Source organism: Leucopleurus acutus (assembly GCF_964270905.1).
Source record: "Leucopleurus acutus genome assembly, chromosome: 5".
Lineage (NCBI taxonomy): Eukaryota > Metazoa > Chordata > Mammalia > Artiodactyla > Delphinidae > Leucopleurus > Leucopleurus acutus.
The window spans coordinates 6172643-6194287 of NC_139147.1; the positions used below are offsets into that span (position 1 = coordinate 6172643).

The following is a 21645-nucleotide window of genomic DNA, read 5'->3' on the forward strand; positions in this document are numbered from 1 at the left end:
TTGACATTATTTTCTGTTTCATTCTCTTCTTTTGTTATAGTCATTTCTTGGTCCTGTGTAAGACAGTGTGTTAGATGCCTGTGGGTAGGTATGGATAGAACCTGGATAAGGAGAAGTACCACGTTTCATTCCTCAGTCTTTAGTAGTCTGTTTTTCTTGCAAAAGCTGCTCCATTTAAATATAAAATTTAGTTAGTAATGACTTTGGCCTTTGAAAGATTAAATCCCCAGAGTCATCAACTTTTTATCTCTGGCTTCTAGAGCTTTGAAAACTATAAAATTTCCCATTCTCAGTGATTTTTTTTTTTTTAAAGCAGGTGATGGTATTCTGTATGATTCAGCTGCTTTGAGAAATTATCTTTACAAAAAACTGACTTCTTGAGTTCACATTGTTGATGTTAATTTACCTCTGTAGTGCATTCGTTCAGAAACCAGTTTGTGAGTTTATAGTCAGATTGACTTTCTTAGGATTGATGGTATTTAACACATTTTCTTCATTGAGTCTCAGTAGCTTCAAATATACCTATAGGCAGTGTGAAAAGGGAGGGTTGCCCTTTTGGTTTTCTGGATGTGATTAAGTGATCTGTTACAACTTTCAGTCCTTAAATGTATTCTCTGCAGTTCAGCTTCCAGTATAATTGCTTATGACTGTGATCAAGTTGACAGTATTAGAAAGTTATTCATTATAACTTTACACTTACGGTTTAATTAATATATCATGCTGGCTTAATATGCTGGATTTTTTTACTTGGTTTCTGTCTTTTCATTTTTTAAGCCCTAAATTGCCTGTTTTTTACTTTGAAGGAGGCTATCTGCATTAGTTTGGGAAGTCAGATATATAGAACATAATGCCAGAACATTTAATGAACCTGAGAGTGTAATTGCAAGATCAGCTAAGAAGATAACTGACCAGCTTTTGAAATTTATCAAGTAAGTGACCTCATATTATAGATGTTGTGGAAAAGTGCCTTTGCATATTGTGCTCTTAAAACTATCCAGTTCTTAATTTGTGCTCTCTGAATTATACCCTTTTAATGTGTTACATTAAATGACATTTCTTTACATTTCTTCTTTTGTGATTGTAATTTAGGTAAAGGAATGAGAAATTGAATAGTCCAATTTTTTCTATTTTTAAAAATTTTGAAATAATTTTATACTACAGAGAGTTGCCCTATGTATACATATACCCTTCACCTGTTTTCCCCTTAGGTTAACATTTTACACAACTGTGGTGTCCTTATGAAGTGTTAAGAAATTATCCTTGATACAGTACTATTGACTAAAGTGTAGAATTTATCTGGATTTCATCAGCTTTTACATCAATGTTTTTTTCTGTTTCAGGATCCAAACCAGAATTCCCACTGCATTCACTGTTTTGTTTTCTTAGTCTCTTTTAATCTGTTCTCTAGTCTTTCCTTTCTTTTATCACTTCATCATTTTTTAATGAGTGCTGGACACTTATTTTGTAGTGTGTAATTAATTTGGCTCGTCTGATATTTTCTCATGATTAGATTGAGTTTTAATCTGTTTTGGATTGTATCCTGTGAATATTCCACACTTTTCTTGCATTTGGAAATCGATTTGGACTAGTAGGATGAAAACTGACCTGCAGATTGAGATCCAGGTTCTAACCTAATCTGTTCTGGTGAAATTTTCTGGGTGACTTTGCACACATTACTCAGCCTCTTTCCTTTAAAATGAATGATTTTGCTGTATGACCTTGTATGCCTTTCCCCCAGTTATAAAAATTCTTTGAAAGAATTATATACTGGAGAAGATAATTTATAAACTCTGACATCATTTTCAGTATCTGGCTACAAACTGGGGAATAACTGATTGTAGCTGTTTCACTCTCCTGGGCTGAATCTGTCTGATGTCTGGAGGACTCAAACTTACTGCCTCTCCTCCCAAAGTTTCTTCTTTCTACTTCAGGAAGGTCACATACCCATTTTCATCTCCGTTGTGTCTAGATACCCCTATTTTATGATTCTTTCTTCTGCTGTGTTTACAGTGAGGTTAAGATATAATTTATTTCAGTTTTTACTTCCTTTTTTGCTTCTATTCTTTTTTATCTCAAATCAACCATTTTCCTGGTACTCACTGTACAAATATTACTAGTGGTGATAACTTTGAAAAACTCATCCATGTATTCATCCAGTTGAGGCTATACATATAGTATTTCTGTACACACTTAAATTGAAAAAAAAATTAACTTTCAGTGTTCTAGTATGGTCAGTTGTTTCCACAGAGGATAGAGTAAAAACCTGATATTCTACTGCTTGAAATTAGGTGTGCATAGGAACTGTTTGCATAGTTGGGGAACTGTTTGTATCTTAACCTGTAGTTTGAATATTTGGAGACAGGGACTACATTTGCATACTGTTAAATTAAAAAATTGTCTTTTAGGAGTCAAGACTGTACAAATATCTCAGAACTTTCTAACACTTCTGAAAATGATGAGCAAAATGCCGGGGATTTGGTATGAAGTTTGTCAATTTTATAATGATTTTTGTTAATTTCAAATGATAACTTAGAATGAAGAGTGAAGTAGAAAACGTTGGTTACCTAAATCAATTCTTGCTATATTCCAATGAACTATGAAAATAGGGCACTTGATAAAACTACATTTTAAAATTATCTAGATCATCAATGAGGTAATAGCCAATAATTGATATTAAATAAACAAGTTATGTCTAAGTGAATTAACTTAGGTGTGGAATATATTCTCTTTCCAAATTTGAGATAGAGAAAGGTGTATTATAAGAAGTACCTTGGATATGTTTTTGGTAAAATCAGCATCTGAGGGAATTCCCTGGCAGTCCAGTGGTTAGGACTCGGTGCTTTCACTGCCGTGGCCTGGGTTCAATCCCTGTTTGGAGAACTGGAATTCCACAAGCCATGTGGCACAGCCAAAAAAAAAAAAAATCAGTTTCTGAGAGTTGGATTTAATTGTAATTAAAAATTAATGAACTTTACCATGCTGTAAGTACCCTAAAATCCTTCACTCAATATGGTGTTGAAGTGTAAGTAAAGGCAGATATCATTGATGTTGTGTAATTTCACTTCATAGAAAATCAGGTTGTTGTATGGAGTTGCAGGAAGGATATTTTTTTAAAAACAGTGTGGTGTCAGTTTCTACACAAACCATCATTGTAGTTCACTGATTTTCATTGGAATAAAAATGGGGATGCTAATATGTGATTTAGGGAATAAGAAAATGTGTAGCGTACAAAATGTAGGAATCTGTGGGAGACTCTTCTGAGTTTTATGGAAGAGGTAAAAACACAAATTTAAAGCTCCTTGGGCATGTCTTCTGTGGACATGCACAAGGCAACTTTTTATAGCTATATTTTGGATTTAGTGCATGTTTACGTTAGGGAATGTAAATGGTTATTAAGAATAAGAATAAGGGTTGGTTTCTTGGAGGGTGAGTGCCACAAAGACCATCTGATAGTCTGTATTTTGAGATTTTGTTAACAAGTTACAACCCTCGTAAACCTAATGTCTTTGATATGCTAAGATTATTGCATATATAATGAAAATATTAACACTTAAAATGCTCTGATTTTTATTCCTAGGATGATAGTGATCTTCCTAAAACATCTTCTGGAAGAAGGAGAGTAAGTTAATTTGTGTGATTAACCTTAGTTGTTTATTTACTCTGTGTTTTAAAATCAACATAAGATTTTAGGTGTTGTCTTTGAAAAGTTACATTGATATTGATATTGAATATTTTATAAGAGAAATGGGAGAAATCACTGTAAGGTGGATGGCTAGGTAAGGTTTAGTGGAAGGGTTGGGATTTGCACTGTGTCCTCAGAATGAGATAGAGTAAGAAGAGGACACTTGAAAAGTAAGGGTTATTATGATTCAAGCTAAAAAAGTAGGAAAGTGTGGCATGTCAGTGGGCTACTGAGAGCATTGGCCTGACTGGCGTAGGGGTTGAATTTTGGAGTGAGCAAAGTGGTTGTGTCTGGCTGTTACGTTGGGAGCAGATTATGGTGATATTGTAAACCAAAGATTTCTTTTAAATTTACAGTAGAGAGTCAATTCCATAGCCAAAACAGATTTTGATTAAAGTTAGATAGATTTGTATTAAAGTTAGGAGTTCATTGCAAGAATCTCAGAGAAAAAGTGGGAAACTTAGTCAAGAATAGTGCTGGCTGGGAATTCCCTTGCGGTCCAGTTAGGACTCCGCACTTTCACTGCCGAGGGCTCGGGTTCAGTTCCTGGTCAGGGAACTAAGATTCCACAAGCGCACAGTGGCGTGGCCATTAAAAAAGCAAAACAAAAGAATAGTGTTGGCCTGCAATAGAGAGGAAGGAAAGAAGATGAGACCTTTTAATGGGAAAATTAACTAGGATTTGGTGACTGAACCTTTTTTAAAAATGAGGATTTGTTGGGAGGATAGGGGAGAACAAAGTGGGAAATAAGCTTTGGATATTGGGTAGTTAAAATTGTGGTGTCATCAGCAGTTCTTGAAGCTCTTATGTAAATGTTAATTAAAAGTAAAGCTTATTAATTGGAAAATGCTTAATAGTGTTATATTTCATTCAAATGCTTAAATTTAAGCTGTTTATCACATCAATTTTCATAATATGCTGCCTCAAATAACAATGAAAAGTTAAGATTTGAATTATTACCATTTTCATATAATTTCATTTGTAAACAGACTTCTAAGTATTTAGTATCTGTTTAGTATTTGTCGTGATTGCTGTAGCAAATTATAAATCTAGTGCCTTAAGTAATAAAAATACCTTGTAGTTCTGTGGATTAGAAGTTTGGCATGGGTCTCACTGGACTAAAGTCAAGGTGTCAGCATAGCTGTGTTCCTTTCTGGAAACTCTAGGGTAGAATTCATTTCCTTCCATTTTCCAGCTTCTGGAGCCTCATGGTCCCCTTGCATCTTCAAGTCAGCAGCATAGCATCTTCCAGTCTGCCTCTGACTCTTCTGCCTCCCTTGTATGAGGACCCTTGTGATTACATTGGGCCCACCCTGATAATCCAGGACTGTCTCCCCATCTCAAAGTCTATCTACTCTTTTAGTCATATCTGCAGAATCCCTTTTGCCATACTCACAGGTTCTTGGGACTAAGATGTACACGTGTTCGGGAGCATTATTCTGCCTACTGCATTATCCATTGTAATACTTCATGTTCTGTGAGAACATTTTCTAAACTTAGGAGATAAGTGGTGGAATGAAAATGTTTTTAGAGTAACAGATGTGACACAGGGTTTTTTTAAAAAAGTGGATTTTTTTCCCCAAGTAGATAGAAAATCATGTAATGACATATTATGACATAATACAGAAGACAACAGCTCTGTTGCATTCTTACCATTATACTATATCATACCATAGTGTGGCTTTTCCAAGATTGAAAAAACTTTTAATATTATGAATGTATTTTTAGGTTCATGATTGGAAAACAAGGAGCATCAAAGCAACCAATTATGTTGAAAGCAACTGGAAGAAACAGTGTAAGGAACTAGTGAACTTAATATTTCAATGTGAAGATTCTGAACCATTTAGACAACCTGTTGATTTGGTTGAATATCCAGTAAGTTGTCATTATTTGAATGTTTGGGGCTTTTCTTGTTGGTGTAGAGGAGATTGGGATAGAGGTATTCAAATTAAAAAGTAAGATGTCTAGAATTCCCTGGTGGCCTAGTGGTTAAGATTCTGGGTTTTTCACTACCGTGACCCGGCTTCAATCCCTGGTCGGGGAACTGAGATCCTGCAAGCCACGTGGCGTGGCCCAAAAAAAAAAGAAAGAAAAAACCCCCAGCAACCAAAAAGTAAGATGACTAGGCTTCCTGTTAACTTTGTCTCTGACCACTAATTCAGCTGTGGAAGAGTTGTTTTACATAGTTTTCTTGAATTAATAGACACCCTTGTAACTTGGGTTAAGACGTAGTTAACCAGTGTTACGTAATATAATTGGAGGATTAGTAGGCCCAGCCCCAGGAAAACTATGAATTGGTTAAAAGTGTCTGTCTTTACTTTCTAATAGGGAAATGGAAAATGACCTAAAAAAAAAAAAAGATTAGAAAGCACAAATTTACTGTAGGAAGCTTAGAAATTATAGAAGGGTATAAAGAAGGAAATAAAAACAATTTCATATCTTGCTGCCAAGTATATAATTTTGTTATATTTCTTGTCCATATGTTTGGATGTCTTCTTTAAAATTATTGTTGATTCTTAAGATCCTTGTACCCTTTTTTTCTTCTGTCATTTTGAATATTTTAGAGATTTGATGCACTTACATTTCTAAAAACAGGAATCGAATCTTTGAACTAATTATTGTTTTTAAAACCTAGGATTACCGAGATATTATAGATACTCCAATGGATTTTGGAACAGTAAGGGAAACTTTAGAAGCGGGAAATTATGACAGCCCTTTGGAATTTTGCAAAGACATCCGGTTGATATTTAGCAATGCAAAAGCATATACACCAAATAAAAGATCAAAGGTAATTTTAAAAGTGGTTTATAAAAAAGAAAAAAAGTACGTGTGATCTGTGTAGATGGTAATTTTCTAGTGTTTGGTAGAGGTGGGAGCATAAAAGATCAGTGAGTAGAGTAAGACCACTGTTAAGCATAGAGTGCCACTGCCCAGGCATCTGCTTAGGAAACATCATTTCCTTGTGACACTGTTCCGCTTTCCTCAAGTTTTATAAACAAAAGAGGATTGGTGCGAGTGAGGACACCAGTGAAAAATGAACAAATTTGTATTTGATGTATAGAGTGAGAAAAATGTGTTTTCTTACATATGGGAATCTTGAAAAGTGGATTGGGAACTTAGTGATAGAGGCTGGAAGAATATTAAAAGTAAGAAAAGGAAAATCTGAAGTGAGCGTGGACTACTGATGGCATACTAACATTTTTTATCTGAAGAAGAAACACATCGGCCATCTGATTAGTTAAGAACACAAGTAGAGTGGACATTCCTAAATTTTGTTCAAATGTTCTATGTTGGATAACTTTTCAAAACTTGTTGAAACATAATAAATACACAAAAGGATACACGTACTCTCAGTGAATATTCATAAACCTTTGTAGCCAGTGTGCTGGGTAATTAAAAAAAAAAGCAATAATTTGAGAGTAAGACTTTAAAATAAAGCCCTTGCTTGATGTTACAGCACTTTCTCTATCATCAGTGACTATCACTGCTAATTAACCATTTTGTCTTAATTTCACTTCTCCCTCATTACTTATTATCAGACTGCCTGCATTAATTCTTCTCTTAATCTGAGAACCTTTTCATTGCATTCAGTATCCAAATTGCTTATTGGATCAGTTTAACATACAAGTCTAACATTTTTCCAAGCTTGTGTTGTCAGTATTCACCATTTGCGAGACTTTCTTTCCAGACAGAAAATAAATTTCATTCATGTCTTTTTCCCTTTTGTTTAAAATATGTTTGAGGATACATCATACAACTCATGCATTTGAAGTGCACAATTTAGTGGGCTTTAGTATATATTACCAAATTTTCAAAATTGTGGTTACATATATATATAAAACAAAATTTATCATTTTAACCATTTTTAAATGTATAGTTCACTGGCATTAATTACATTCACAGTGTTGCTCAGCCATCACCGCTATTTCCAGAACTCTTTCATCATCCCAAACAGCAACTCTGTCACCAGTAAGCAAGTAACTCCACATTCTCCCTTTCCCTCAGCCCTTGGTAACCTCTAATTTACTTTGTATCCCTCCGAATTTGCCTATTGTAGATATTTCGTACAAATTGAATCACACAATATTTGGCTTTTGTGTCTGGCATATTTCACTTAAAATAGTATCTTAAAGGTTCATCCATGTTGTTGCCTGTATTGGAACTTCATTCCTTTTTTTGGCTGAATAATATTTCATTGTATGGGTATATGACATTTTGCTCATTCATCTTTTTTTTTTTGTTTTTGTGTGTTATGCGGGCCTCTCACTGTTGTGGCCTCTCCCGTTGCGGATCACAGGCTCCGGATGCGCAGGCTTAACAGCCATGGCTCACGGGCCCAGCCGCTTCGCGGCATGTGGGATCTTCCCGGACCGGGGCACGAACCCATGTCCCCTGCATCGGCAGGCGGACTCTCCACCACTGCGCCACCAGGGAAGCCCGTGCTCATTCATCTTTTGATGGACACTTGAGTTTCTACTTTTTGGTTATTGTGATTAATGGGAATACAAGTATTTGTAAGAGTTCTTGTCCTCAGTTTTCTTGGGTATATATCTAAGAGTGGAATTTCTGGTTCATAGAGTAATTCTATGTTTAGCTTTTTCAGGAACCACCAAACTATATTCCATAATGGCTGCACCATTTTGTATTCCCACTGGCAATGTACGAGGATTCTAGTTTCTCCACATACTTGCCAAAATTTGTTATTTTCTGTGTTTTTTAGAAAAATTATAGCCATTGTAGTAACTGTGAAGTGTTATCTCCTTGTAGTTTTGATTTGTATTTATGTTACGACTTATTAAAAATTATATCTAGAATTTATTTAAATCAGATATAGTAAGACATGCAGACATGAATTGTCACGAAGGAAGAAGTTTATACTCACAGATCCCTAGAAACAGAAGTGTGTGATACAAGGTTGATGAGTAGGCAGAGGGGAGAGGAGGGAAGGGAAGAGTATGGCGCAGAGCTTAGATTGGGGTTTTCACAGGACGGCAAGGCAGGGCAGAGTAAACAGTCTGGGATTGGCTAGTTTGTAGTAATTGGAGCTTTGATCTGTACGGGTGGTCTCTAGATGTCTGATTCCTGGCCCTGGGGTGATTTGGGTAGGGGGAATATTGGCTTGGTGTATGAGAGTTTGATAAAGAAGACTTGTTAGATGTTTGATCTCTGGATTGATTGTTTTCTGTATCAGAGGTACACCTGCAAAAAAAAGCCACTTGCTATCTCTGGGAACTAGCCCTGGGATGGGGTAGTCTCTCCAGGATCAAGGCTCCAAATGCCAGAGCATCAATGATACAGAAAATAAGAAAATATAGTCAGTACACTAATGATGTTGAGTATCTTTTCATGTGGTTATTGACCACTTGTATATTTTCTTTGGGAAAATATCTATTCAAGTGGTTTGCCCAATTTTTAATTGGATTTTTGTCCTTTTGTTGTTGAGTTGTAAGAATTTTTAAATATATTCTGGATATTAAGTCCTAATCAGATGAATGTTTTCCAGTTATTTTGTCTGTAGGTTGTCTTTTCACTTTTGATAATGTCCTTTGATGCAGAAAAGTTTTTAATTTTGATGAAGTCCAATTAATCTATTTTTTTTCTTTGGTTTCTTGTGCTTTTGGTTTCATGTTTAAGAACCCATTGCTACTTAGCGTCACACAGCCTGTAAGATGCCCAACACTATTATGGAGCAATTTGAAAAATATGTGTCAGAAACTTAAGTGCCATTTGACCCATTAATTCTAATTTTTTTTTTTTTTTTTTGTACGCGGGCCTCTCACTGTTGTGGCCTCTCCCATTGCGCAGCACAGGCTCCGGATGCGCAGGCTCAGCAGCCATGGCTCACGGGCCCAGCCGCCCCACGGCATGTGGGATCCTCCCGGACCGGGGCACGAACCCGTGTCCCCTGCATCGACAGGCGGACTCTCAACCATTGCGCCACCAGGGAAGCCCCATTAATTCTAATTTTAATAATTATTTTTTATAGACAGTGTTAACTGTGGAAAAAGACTACTTGCACAAAACATACATATTAAGGAGTAATTTATAGAGGGAAATGTTTGGAAATAGTGTTCAAAATAGTTTAAAAAAAATCCACTGCCAAATTCAGTGTCATGAAGATTCACCTCATGTGTTCTTCTAAGAGTTTTATGGTTTAGTTCTTATGTAAGCTATTGATCCATTTTGAGTTAATATTTGTGTATGGTGTAAGATAGAGGTCCAGTTTATTCTTTTGCATGTAGAAATCCAGTTGTCCCAGCAACATCTGTTGAAGTGACTATTCTTTCCCTATTAAATGGCCTGGCACCCATTTTGAAAATCAGTTGGCCATAGATATATGGGTTTATTTCTGAACTCAGTTCTGTTCCATTGGTTTATACATATGAGTGTCTGTCTCTGTGTCAGTACTATAATGTTTTGTTTACTGTAGCTTTAGTAGTAAGTTTGGCAGTAAAGGAAATTTGAGTCCTCTTAAATTGTTCTCTTTCAGGATTGTTTTGGCAGTTCAGGGGGTGCAATTCATTATGAATTTGAGGATTGACTTTTTCCATGTCTGTTTTCATAGGGATTGAATTGAATGTGTAGATTGCTTTGGGCAGTATTGAAATCCTGACTACTGTTTTTCTATCCTTTAACGCCAGATGTCTTTCCATTTATTTAGGTCTAATTTCTTCCAGCAATGTTTTGTAATTTTCAGTGGAGAGTCTTACAGCACAGCTCCTTGGTTAAATTTATTCCCACATATTTTATTGTTTCAGATGCTATTTGAGATGCAGTTGCTTTCTTTTTTTTTTTTTTTTTTTTGTGGTACGTGAGCCTCTCACTGTCCACTGTGCCACCTGGGAAGCCCTGCAGTTGCTTTCTTAATTTCCTTTTTTGCTTGTTCATTGTTGGTGTATAGAAACAGAGCAGATTCTTGTGTGTTAATCTCATACTCTGTAATTTAGTTGGATTAATTTGTTAGCACTAATAGCTTTCTTGTAGAATCTTTGATTGCTTCTATATATAGGATCATTTCATCTGCAAATAGAGATAGTTCTACTCCTACCTTTCCAATTTGAATTATTTTTATTTCTTGTTTAATTGCTCTGGTAGAATTTAAGGTACAGTGTTGAATAACAGTGGTGAAACCAGGCATTCTTGTATCATTCCTGATCTAAGGGGGAAAGATTTTCAGTCATTTACCATTGTGTATAATGATAACTGTGGGTTTTTCACACATGCCCTTTTTCATGTTGAGGAACCAATAATTTTAGCACTCATTTTTGTTAAACAATTTTATTTTTAATTCAAATGTATTATTGAATTTTTCAGATGAAAGTGGTGGTACTCAGGAGTATCAGAGCTTTCAAACTTAATACGATTGAGGAAAAAAAATCACTCTTGTTAAAATTGGTGACTTATGCTAGAGTTCAGGTTTGAGGGAAAAGAATAATATATATACAAAATACTGGAAATAACTGTTAAAGACCACTTCAAAGATAAAGAGGGATTACAGATTTCACATATACTTATTATATGTATGTGTATATAGGTTTCCTTCTGTATTTGAACATACCCCATTTCTAGGTGAAGAACCAGCTACCTTAGGACACATCTTGATAACAGATACACGGAATAGATCAAGATAAAGCACAGATGCTCACAGATACAGTTCAAAACTGTGGTGACCTGCCTAAACAAAATGAGTCACAAAGAGGTGTACACATCATAATTAAAATGGTAAAAGCTAAGCATAAAGAGAGAATTCTAAAGACAGCAAGAGAAAAACAAAGAGTCATAACGTAATAGATACCCCTTAAAGCTGTCAGCTGATTTCTCTGCCAGAACTTTGCTGACCAGAAGGCTGTCGAATTACATATTCAAAGTGCCGAAAGGGAAAATCTGTTGTCATTATACTTTTGTCAAAGCCCATAGAATATTCAACACCAAGAATGAACCCTAATGGTTCTGATGGACTTTGGGTGATAACGTGTCAATGCAAGCTCAGCAACCATAATAAATATATCTCTCTGGTTTGGGACGTTGCTAAAAAAACAAAAACAAACAAACAAAAAACTGAGGTGACCTGATGCTGAGATGCTGAGTGTAGTTGCTGGGGAAGGAGCTTGGCGGTGCTACTCTTGCTGTTTGGGGTACGCACTACCTCTATAACAGCTTGCTGCAAACAAATGCTGAACTCTGTTTTCACCTTTTTTCATAGAAGTGAAAATCTCCTTTGGATTTTTTTTTCAGTTAGCGAAAACAAGTACTAATAAAGTAGGTCTTTTGTAAAAGTGAAGTGGCAGAAAGCGTTTTTGAAAGTGGGGATACCTGTATATGTATGTGTGTATATATGTATGTGTGTGTGTGTGTGTGTATATATATATATGAATATGGCAAATTCATACATTTTACATACTTTTTAAAGGTTCCCCAGTGTTAGTCTCTTCACCCTCCTCTACCATGCACCAGAATGATTGATATTTAGCTTTTGAATATTAGATTTTTACTTTACAGGAATGATTGTGGATGAGTAAAGAGTACTTCCTGTGAATACAGAGCTGTGCCAAAAAGTTATTTATAGTGGCACTCAACATTACGTTGCTGTTCTTTTGAAGATTTGATGTTATTTAATTATAAAAGTTATTAGAACACAATCTTATATAAAGTTATAGGGCGTAATGTCTCCTTTTGGATGTAAGCAATCGTTTTTTTCCCAATAATAATCTAAGTGGCATCAGAGGCAGTCAGATTTCAAGTAGAGAGTAGTGTAGAAGTGCTTTTGTTCCCTTGCCCCAAGGAGACACTGCTTTTCTGCTGCCTAAATAGCAGCCTTAAAACCAACCAGGGGGCTTCCCTGGTGGTGCAGTGGTTGAGAGTAAGCCTGCCGATGCAGGGGACATGGGTTCGTGCCCCGGTCCGGGAAGATCCCACATGCTGCGCAGCGGCTGGGCCCGTGAGCCATGGCCGCTGAGCCTGCGCGTCTGGAGCCTGTGATCCGCAACGGGAGAGGCGACAACAGTGAGAGGCCCGCGTACCGCAAAAAAAAAACCAACCAACTTCCTATCTAAGTTTGGGAGAAGGAGGCGTTTTGGGGATTTGTACAGGTAGATGTGGAAGAAACCAGTTGAGAACCATTGACATACAGACATAAATCCTAGATACAACCCTAGGGTTGATTGATTTAAAATTACTTTCTTTTCATCGGAGAAGTGTGTATTTGATACTTCCACTGTCCTTGCAGGGAAGCGATGGGAAATGAAGTAAGGAACAGTCATTTATCTATAACAGTGATATAATAGATTACAAGTAGCCTCAATGACTATAATTTTACTTGTAAAAATATTTTAAAAGATATTTTATAGTACTAGTTTTGCTTTCATGTCCTTGCAGATTTACAGTATGACGTTGAGATTGTCTGCCTTATTTGAAGAAAAAATGAAGAAAATCTCTTCTGATTTTAAGATTGGTCAAAAATTCAGTGAAAAACTTCGAAGAAGCCAGAGGTTCAAGAGACGGCAAAATTGTAACCGTGTCAATCAGTCTAACAAAAGTATCAGGTAAATTGGTTATTGCAGTCTTTGTGTGCAGTTTTTAAAAATTTCAGGTTGTGATACTTCTTTGATTTTATTAAGCTAAAAATTCTTAATCATTTTACAGTATATTCACTAAAGAATAGTCATTGTTTTTTATGGCTTGAAAGCATTCTCTGCATATAGAGCTGTTGCATTAATTTTTAATTATATACATTTGTAAGCATTTAATGAAAAGCATCAACTAAATCTTACTAAGGATTATTCAAAATATTTCTTGTCTTTTGCATAAGAAGTTTTGTTTTTAATGCAGAGGATAAAATGATTACTGTGTATGGCTATTGAGCATTTGATCGTGTAAGGGAAAATGCCAGTTAGATGTAATGCACTCTATTTTCACTGGGGATTAGTTGTAGAGAAGAAATATAAAATGAAGGATTTATTCTCTTTATAGTAAATTAATATTTATATTTTGCCATTTATGACTATGTAGCTTACATTACTATCAAATTTATAGATATTTTGACATGTAGAAATATGGAAATTGAGTTTTTCAGTGTTTAGTTTGTTTTCATGTACTTTTTTTTTTTTATAAATTTATTTTATTTATTTATTTTTGGCTGCATTGGGTCTTTGTTGCTGCACGTGGGCTTCCTCTAGTGTGGCGATCGGGGGCTACTCTTGGTTGTGGTGCGCAGGTTTCTCACTGTGGTGGCTTCTCTTGTTGCGGAGCACGGGCTCTAGGCGCGCGGGCTTCAATAGTTGCAGCACACAGCCTCAGTAGTTGTGGTTCGTGGGCTCTAGATCACAGGCTCAGTAGTTGTGGCTCACGGGCTTAGTTGCTTCATGGTATGTGGGATCTTCCCGGACCAGGGATCAAACCCACGTCCCCTGCATTGCCAGGCAGATTCTCAACCACTGCGCCACCAGGGAAACCCATCATTTACATTTTGAATGTGCACTATACCCTTGATGGATTTCCTCATGGTTGTTCTTGGGATTACACCATGCATCTCAATTGAAAACAATCTACTTCAGGTTAATACTATTTAATTCCCATAGATATAGGAATTCTGTTCTAGTTTAGCTCCCTTCCCCTTCTTATTTGTGCTGTTACTGTCATACAGTTTATATCTTTATAGGTTGTTTTATGAAGTTGTCTTTTAAATCAGATAAGAATAAACAAATTACTTACACTGTTATTTATATTTACTTATGTAATTATCTTTCCCAGTGGTCTTTCTTTTTATAGATTTGAGTTACCCTCTGGTGTCCTTTCTTTTCAACCTGAAGTCCTTTAATATTTCTTGTAAGGCAGACATGCGAGCAGTGAATTCCCTTAATCTTTGTTTATCTGGGAATGTCTTAATTTCACTTTTATTATTTAAGACTAGTTTAGTTGGCAGTGTTTTTCTTTTAGCACTTTGAATATGTCATCTTACTGCCTGCTGACCTCCAGTGCTTCTGATGAGAAGTCAGCTATTAATCTTACTGAGGTTCCCTTCCTTGTGCATATGGAGTTTTCTCTTGGTGCTTTCAAGATTTTCTTTTTGTCTTCATCTTGCAAATGACTGTAGGTGTGGATTTCTTTCCGTTTATCCTTATTGAAATTTGTCCAGCTTTGTGGATGTATAATGTTTTTCATCAGATTTGGGTGGTTTTCAGCCATTATTTCTTCAGGTACTTTGTTCTGCTCCTTTTGTCTCCTTTGGGGCTCCCATATGTTAGTATGTTTAATGGTCTCCCAAAGGTCTCTGAGGCCTTCTGCATTTTTTTTCTTCATAAAGGATAGGATAAAAAGGAAAAGTTTTCACTCTTGAGCTACTATCACCTTGTCTACTGTTAAAAATCAAGTTTATGGGCTTCCCTGGTTGCGCTGTGGTTGAGAGTCCGCCTGCCGATGCAGGGGACACGGGTTCGTGCCCCGGTCCGGGAAGATCCCACATGCTGCGGAGCGGCTGGGCCCGTGAGCCATGGCCACTGAGCCTGCGCGTCCAGAGTCTATGCTCTGCAACGGGAGAGACCACAACAGTGAGAGGCCCGCGTACCGCAAAAAATAAATAAATAAATAAATAAATATGTATATACTTATGATAAGTATATAAGCATATAATTATTTCTTTTTGTATTACCCTCCAGCTGATATTAATGGAAGTTAAAATTTTGACATAACAAGTTTGAGTTTTTCTTTTTTTCTTTTTATTTTTTAATAAAAGGAGGAAACCAAGATGTTACGTTTTACAGTCATTTGTCCCCCTCCCATTTGTAGCTGACAGATTGGATTTAACACATGGAAACTGAAAGACTACTTGTCTTTAAACATGGTCTGTTTACATTTGGAAACTTGAATTTTCTTGATTATGATAAACAATAACTGCTTAAAAGAACTGTGTTTTTTAAAAATTGAAGTATAGTTTATTAATTGTGCTTATCTTTAAGCTCCTAAAAGCTCCTTTGTCTTTTTGTTTTAAAGGAAAACAAAACCAAATCCTTTTGTTTTAAAGGATTATCTTTAAAAAACATGAATATTACTCAGATCTGTAATTTAAACCCAAAGATTGTCTTATCTTAAACTTCCACTGTTTTTCACCATAATCCATGGCTCAGGGGCCAATTTTGGTGAATTGGCCCTTAGAGGTAAACAGATTGGTCTCAGAAAAAAACTAGCTTGTTCTCTTTTTTGCCTCTCTGTTCTTTCTCTTCAGGTTTTGTCAATTTCTCCTAATTTTATACTGTCTTTAGGAATATATAAATAGGAGCCTAGAGGGAATGTTGTCATATTGAGACTCAAATTTGTAATATGGGCAGTTCCTTGGTGGCCAAGTGGTTAGGATTCCAGGCTTTCACTTGTGTGGCCTGGGTTCAGTCCCTGGTCAGGGAACTGAGAATCCCGCAAGCCGTGGTGCAGCCAAAAATCAATCAATCAGTCAAAATCACATCACATCACAAGCTCTATTGCAGATATAACTTTAAAAAAATTTGTAATATGAATGAATGCCTGTATTACATAAATGTTGGCTCCTCTTAGCATTTAATCCAAAGAATCTAAGGTATTCAGCATGATTTTCTGTAATTCTGTTACTTGGATCATTTGTTCATTACTCAAATTTGGAATAAAATGATGTCAAGTTTAAAGAGAACAGTAATCCATGCTAGAATAAGATGTTAATAATGAATATTTTAATGTCTTGATCATAAAGTTATTCTCAGGTTAAGTAATAATACACTTTATTTAGGCATCCTCTGTTTTGTTAAATATTGTTTTATTTTTTCTTTGACCAGAAATATCAAGCAGAAGCGCTTAAAATCTCAGGCAAAAGTAATTCCTGAGTTGGTAGGTTCTCCTGTCCAGTCTACCTCAAGTAGGGCAGCTTATTCTACAAGCCACAAGACAAGTGCTAGTGTCTCTTCGGGTGTTACTTCTGGTGATTCTTCAGATTCAGCGGCATCATCAGAAAGAATGAGGAGAAATACACCTGTCACTCTAACAAATGGTTCTACATTATCTGGTGAGAAATGGAATGTTATATATTCACCTGTTGAGCACTCACGTTTGTAACATTGGTAGTTACTGTGGGTTTAGAGGAGAGAATAAAGAAGTAAGACATGACCTTGACATTCAAGGAACTTAAATTTAACAGAAGAGATTTAAGTAATACATGGAATAATTAGATTATATTTGATAAATACTGTTCTTTGCAAGTGGTGCAGCCACATTTTAAGCAAATTTGAATCATTCAGGTTTTAAATAATGTGATATAAGTACCACTGTTTGTGCAAAATTTGACATTTAAAAATTTCTTTAAATTAAAAAAAGGACTTGGTAATCATGTAAGTTTAAAGCTGATGACCTAGTAAATTCTAAACTGTTTGTTTTATTACTATTTGGTGGTATAACTGTAGCTGACGCTGACCCTTTGTTAGCATTGTGCGAATGAGGCCATGGTGTGTACATACTTGCATATTGCTCTGAGTGATTTTGGTGACTTGTGATGATGGTATAATGATCACTGTTGTGATTTAAAATAGTAGGATCAAACAGGTAAAATGCAGCCAAATTTTAGAGACTGGCAAGTCTTGCAGAAAAGTTTGGATTACTTAATAGGGTCCCTTGTTGTGAAGGAATCACATGACGAATTCTGTTTCAGGAAGATTAATCAGTTTGGCAGTGATATGTGGGGAAGGAGAAGAATCTGGAAACATAGTCAACATGATGGGAAGTGGGATACAGTAGGAGCAGGCAGAGTGGGCAAACTGCAGAGCAATTTCAAAGGAAGGAACACGATTTGGTGACTGATACCCTTCTAACAGCCACTCTGTTCTTTGACGTAGAGTTGGGTTGTAATATGGAGCAGAATTTTGTCTTTCAACAGTATGTTCCCACTCATTTTGATGCAATATTTATTTTGTGATAGGCATGCAAGAACTGAGCCTGGATGAAGGAGCAGGAAATTTGGTTTCCTATCTTGTGCCTACACTTGTGCATATACTCATTAAGTATTATGGTGGGGGGAAATGACCTGTACTATTTAAATTATTCATCTCACACCTTTTCTGCCTTTTTTTTGTGTGTGTGTGTGTTGAAATGCTCTTTCTTGAGCTTGGAAGCCTGTATGGTACAACTATGCTGTTAGGAAGGGCTACTAGAAAGAGACCTGAAAGCCTACTGAAATACTGGACTTGAAATGATTGTCTTTTCTATAGGAAATACCTGTCTCATAACAGAAGGAAGAAGATAGTGGAGCTAATTAAATTTTTAATGAAAGCTTGTTTATAAAATATATAAATTGTATTTTCTGAATCCAAACCAGTATTAACATGTTACTTTCAGAAATAAGAGAACAAACTTGATTTCAGATGCTGATTATGTACCTTTTAATACCAAAATGTTATCAGCTATTCTTTGGAACGGTTTTAAAAAATATACTCTCCTCTTCAGAGTATTTTAAGAATCTGCTTTTAGTCTATTGTTACAAAATAACTGCTTGTGTGTAAAGATAGGAGAATATATGTAATGAACTGTTGATGCTTCATTTTTCTTAGAAAGTGAAATGGAAGATTCCTTAGGTACCTCTTCATCATCTTCAGCTTCAAATAGTTCAGAGGAAAGCAAAGAGAGTTCAAGAGCTCGTGAATCCTCCTTACGTAGTGGGCTGGCCAGGAGCAGGATGACCAGAACCAGAGCCGCTAAAAGAAAAACTGGTGAGAAGAGGCTCAGTGGTACTTTGGAGAAATGTATATCAAGAGAATTCAAAAGCTAAATATTGGATGGTTTATTTATTTATTTACTTAAAAAATTTTTTTTTTTTAATTTAAATTTTTATTTATTTTTTGACTGCATTGGGTTTTTGTTGCTGCACGTGGGCTTTCTCTAGTTTTGGCGAGTGGGGGCTACTCTTCGTTGCGGTGCATGGGCTTCTCATTGCGGTGGCTTCTCTTGTTGCAGGGAGCACGGGCTCTAGGCGTGCAGGCTTCAGTATATGCGGCGCTTGGGCTCAGCAGTTGCGGCACGCGGGCTCTAGAGCACAGGCTTGGTAGTTGTGGCGCACGGGCTTAGTTGCTCTGCGGCATGTGGGATCTTCCTGGACCAGGGATCGAACCCGTGTCGCCTGCATTGGCCGGTGGATTCTTAACCACTGCACCACCAGGCAAGTCCTGGATGGTTTACTGACTTAACGCATCTGCACATGATTACATGTCCTTTAGGCTTTTTTTTTTTCTTGAGGTATAATTGATATATAACATTATATTAATTTCAGGTGTACAATGTAATGATTTGACATTTGTGTACTTTACAGAATGGTTACTGTGCGTCACCATACATAGTCACAAAATTTTCTTTTTTCTTGTGATGAGGACTTTTAAGATTTAGTCTGAGCAACTTTCAAATATGCAATACAGTATTATTAACGATACTTGCCATGCTGTACATTATATCTTCATAACTTATTTATTTTATAACTGGAAGTTTGTACCTTTTGACTCCATTCACCCATTTCACTCACTCCCTATGCACCCTACCCTCAGGCAACCACCAGTCTGTTCTCTGTATCTATGAGCTTGTTTTTTGTTTTGTTTTTGTAGATTCCACATATAAGTGAGATCATAGGGTATTTGTCTTTCTCTGTCTGACTTACTTCACTTAGCATAATACCCTCAAGATCCATCTGTGTTGTCGCACATGGCAAGAGTCCATTCTTTTTTATGGCTGAGAAGTATTTGTGTGGGTGTGTACCTTTTTTATCCATTCATCCATTATCGAACACTTAGGTTGTTTCCATATCTTGGCTATTGTGAATAATGCTGCAGTGAGCATGGGGGTGCACATATCTTTTCACATTCATGTTTTTGTTTTCTTTGGATAAATAGCCAGAAGTGGAATTGTTGGATCATATAATATTTCTATTTGTAATTTTTTGAGGAACCTCGATACTGTTTTCTCTAGTGGCTGCACCAATTTACTTTCCCACCAGCCGTGCACAGGGGCTCCCTCTCCTTCACATCCTCACCAACACTTGTTATTTCTTGTCTTTCTGATGATAGCTATTCTAAAAGGTGTGAAATGATATCTCACTGTGGTTTTGATTTGCATTTCCCTAATGATCAGTGATGTTGAGCATCTTTTCATGTGCTTGTTGGACATCTGTATGCCTCTTATGGAAAAATGCCTCTTCAGATTCTCTGCTCATTTTTAAATTGGATTGTTTGTTTTTTTGCTATTGAGTTGTATGAGTTCTGGATATTAACCCCTGATTAGGTATATGATTTGCAAATATCTTCTCCCATTCAGTATGTTGCCGTTTCATTTTGTTGATGATTTCCTTTGCTTTTTAGTTTGATGTAGTCTTGTTTATTTTTGCTTTTGTTGCTTTTGCTTTTGGAGTCAGATCTAAAAAATCATTGCCAAGAATGATGTCAAGGATTTTTCTACCCATGTTTTCTTCTAGTAGTATGATTTCAGGTCTTACATTCTTTAATCCACTTTGAGTTAATTTTTGTGTATGGTATAAGATAGTAGTCTAGTTTCATTCTTTTGCATGTGGCTGTCTAGTTTCCCAACACCATTTATTGAAAAGACTGTCCCTTACCATTTTTATATTCTTGGCTCCTTTGTCGTAAATTATCTGACCATATATGCATGGGTTTATTTCTGGACTCTCTGTTCTGTCCTTTAAACTTTTTAAATTTAGAAAGGTAAACTTGTTTTGGCATTAAAAAAATAAGGAACATCAGTACTAAAATGAAGTCATTTAAAAATGTTGAAATAAGGAAGACCTCTCTAATTTTACTGTTACTTTATTTTTAGGTCCAGTTTCTTTAGAAAATGGATGTGGTAGAAGAGCCACTAGAAAGAGAGTCTATTTAAGTGACTCTGATAACAATTTTTTGGAGACTGGTGAAAGTCTAAAAGCCAGAGCTGGAAGTAACCGAAAAGTGCTACGAAAGTGTGCTGCTGTGGCTGCCAATAAGATAAAGTTAATGAGTGACGTAGAGGAGAATTCTAGCTCTGAAAGTGTCTGTTCTGGCCGTAAGCTGCCTCACCGCAATGCTTCTGCTGTAGCTAGAAAAAAGTTATTACATAATTCTGAGGATGACCAGAGCTTAAAGTCAGAACTTGAAGAAGAGGAGCTAAAAGATCAAAATCAACCATCACCATTGTCCAGTTCTCATGCTGCCCAGAATACTGAAAATGGAGATTCAGAGTCAGAAAGTGATTTGCGGGTAGCCCGGAAAAATTGGCATGCTAATGGTTACAAGTCCCAAACTGCAGCAACTTCTAAAACAAAATTTCTTAAGATAGAGTCTTCTGAGGAAGACTCTAAAAGTCATGATTCAGATAATGGACGTAACAGAACTGCTGGCCCATCAACATCTTCGCAGAAACCTAAGGCAGAAAGCATCTCAGAGGAAGAGGAGGAAGCAAATTCTGAACCAAGAAAATATGGTGGTAGGAGGTACAACACAGGTCGCAAGAATGCTGCTTTCCTTAAAAAAGCAAAAATCTTCAGTGATTCAGAGGACTCTGAATCTGAAGCAGAAGATGGAGAAGATGGTAGATGTCATAAAATGGAAATTAACCCGAGTTCAGGGAATGTGAAGTGTGAACCTATTGCTGGGTCCCAGTGTTTTTCAGATCATGTATCTGAAACTGATCTGGATTCAGATGATGACAAGAAAACAAAAGAAAAACCAAACAATTTTATGAAAGGTAATTCAAAACATTTAACCTTGGTTCACTGATTTTTCTCACTGTCCTTTTTTTTTTTATAGCATACATGTCTTTTCCTCCCATAAAACTTTTCTTTGCCACCTGTTTAGTTTTGCTTATGTAACAGGAAGCCTTGGCCATAGCTGTTTTTTTTCTCTTTTTGTCTTTTTTTTTTTTGCGGTACGCGGGCCTCTCACTGTTGCGGCCTCTTCCGTTGCGGAGCACAGGCTCCGGACGCG

At 36.4% G+C, this 21645-nt stretch overlaps 1 protein-coding gene across 3 annotated transcripts in view; it reads left to right on the plus strand.

The window, feature by feature from the left end:
* BRWD1 (bromodomain and WD repeat domain containing 1) overlaps positions 1 to 21645 on the plus strand; it is a 122870-nt gene that overhangs the window by 92327 nt on the left and 8898 nt on the right. For 2 of the 3 annotated variants that reach the window (XM_082840229.1, XM_082840231.1), the window contains 9 exons: positions 804 to 929; positions 2406 to 2478; positions 3578 to 3619; positions 5411 to 5557; positions 6318 to 6470; positions 13058 to 13224; positions 16480 to 16706; positions 18241 to 18399; positions 20504 to 21406. In XM_082840229.1, the coding sequence (XP_082696355.1) occupies positions 804 to 929; positions 2406 to 2478; positions 3578 to 3619; positions 5411 to 5557; positions 6318 to 6470; positions 13058 to 13224; positions 16480 to 16706; positions 18241 to 18399; positions 20504 to 21406 (1997 nt within the window). The remainder of the gene's footprint in view (positions 1 to 803; positions 930 to 2405; positions 2479 to 3577; positions 3620 to 5410; positions 5558 to 6317; positions 6471 to 13057; positions 13225 to 16479; positions 16707 to 18240; positions 18400 to 20503; positions 21407 to 21645) is intronic. The other variant, XM_082840230.1, reaches the window with a different exon arrangement.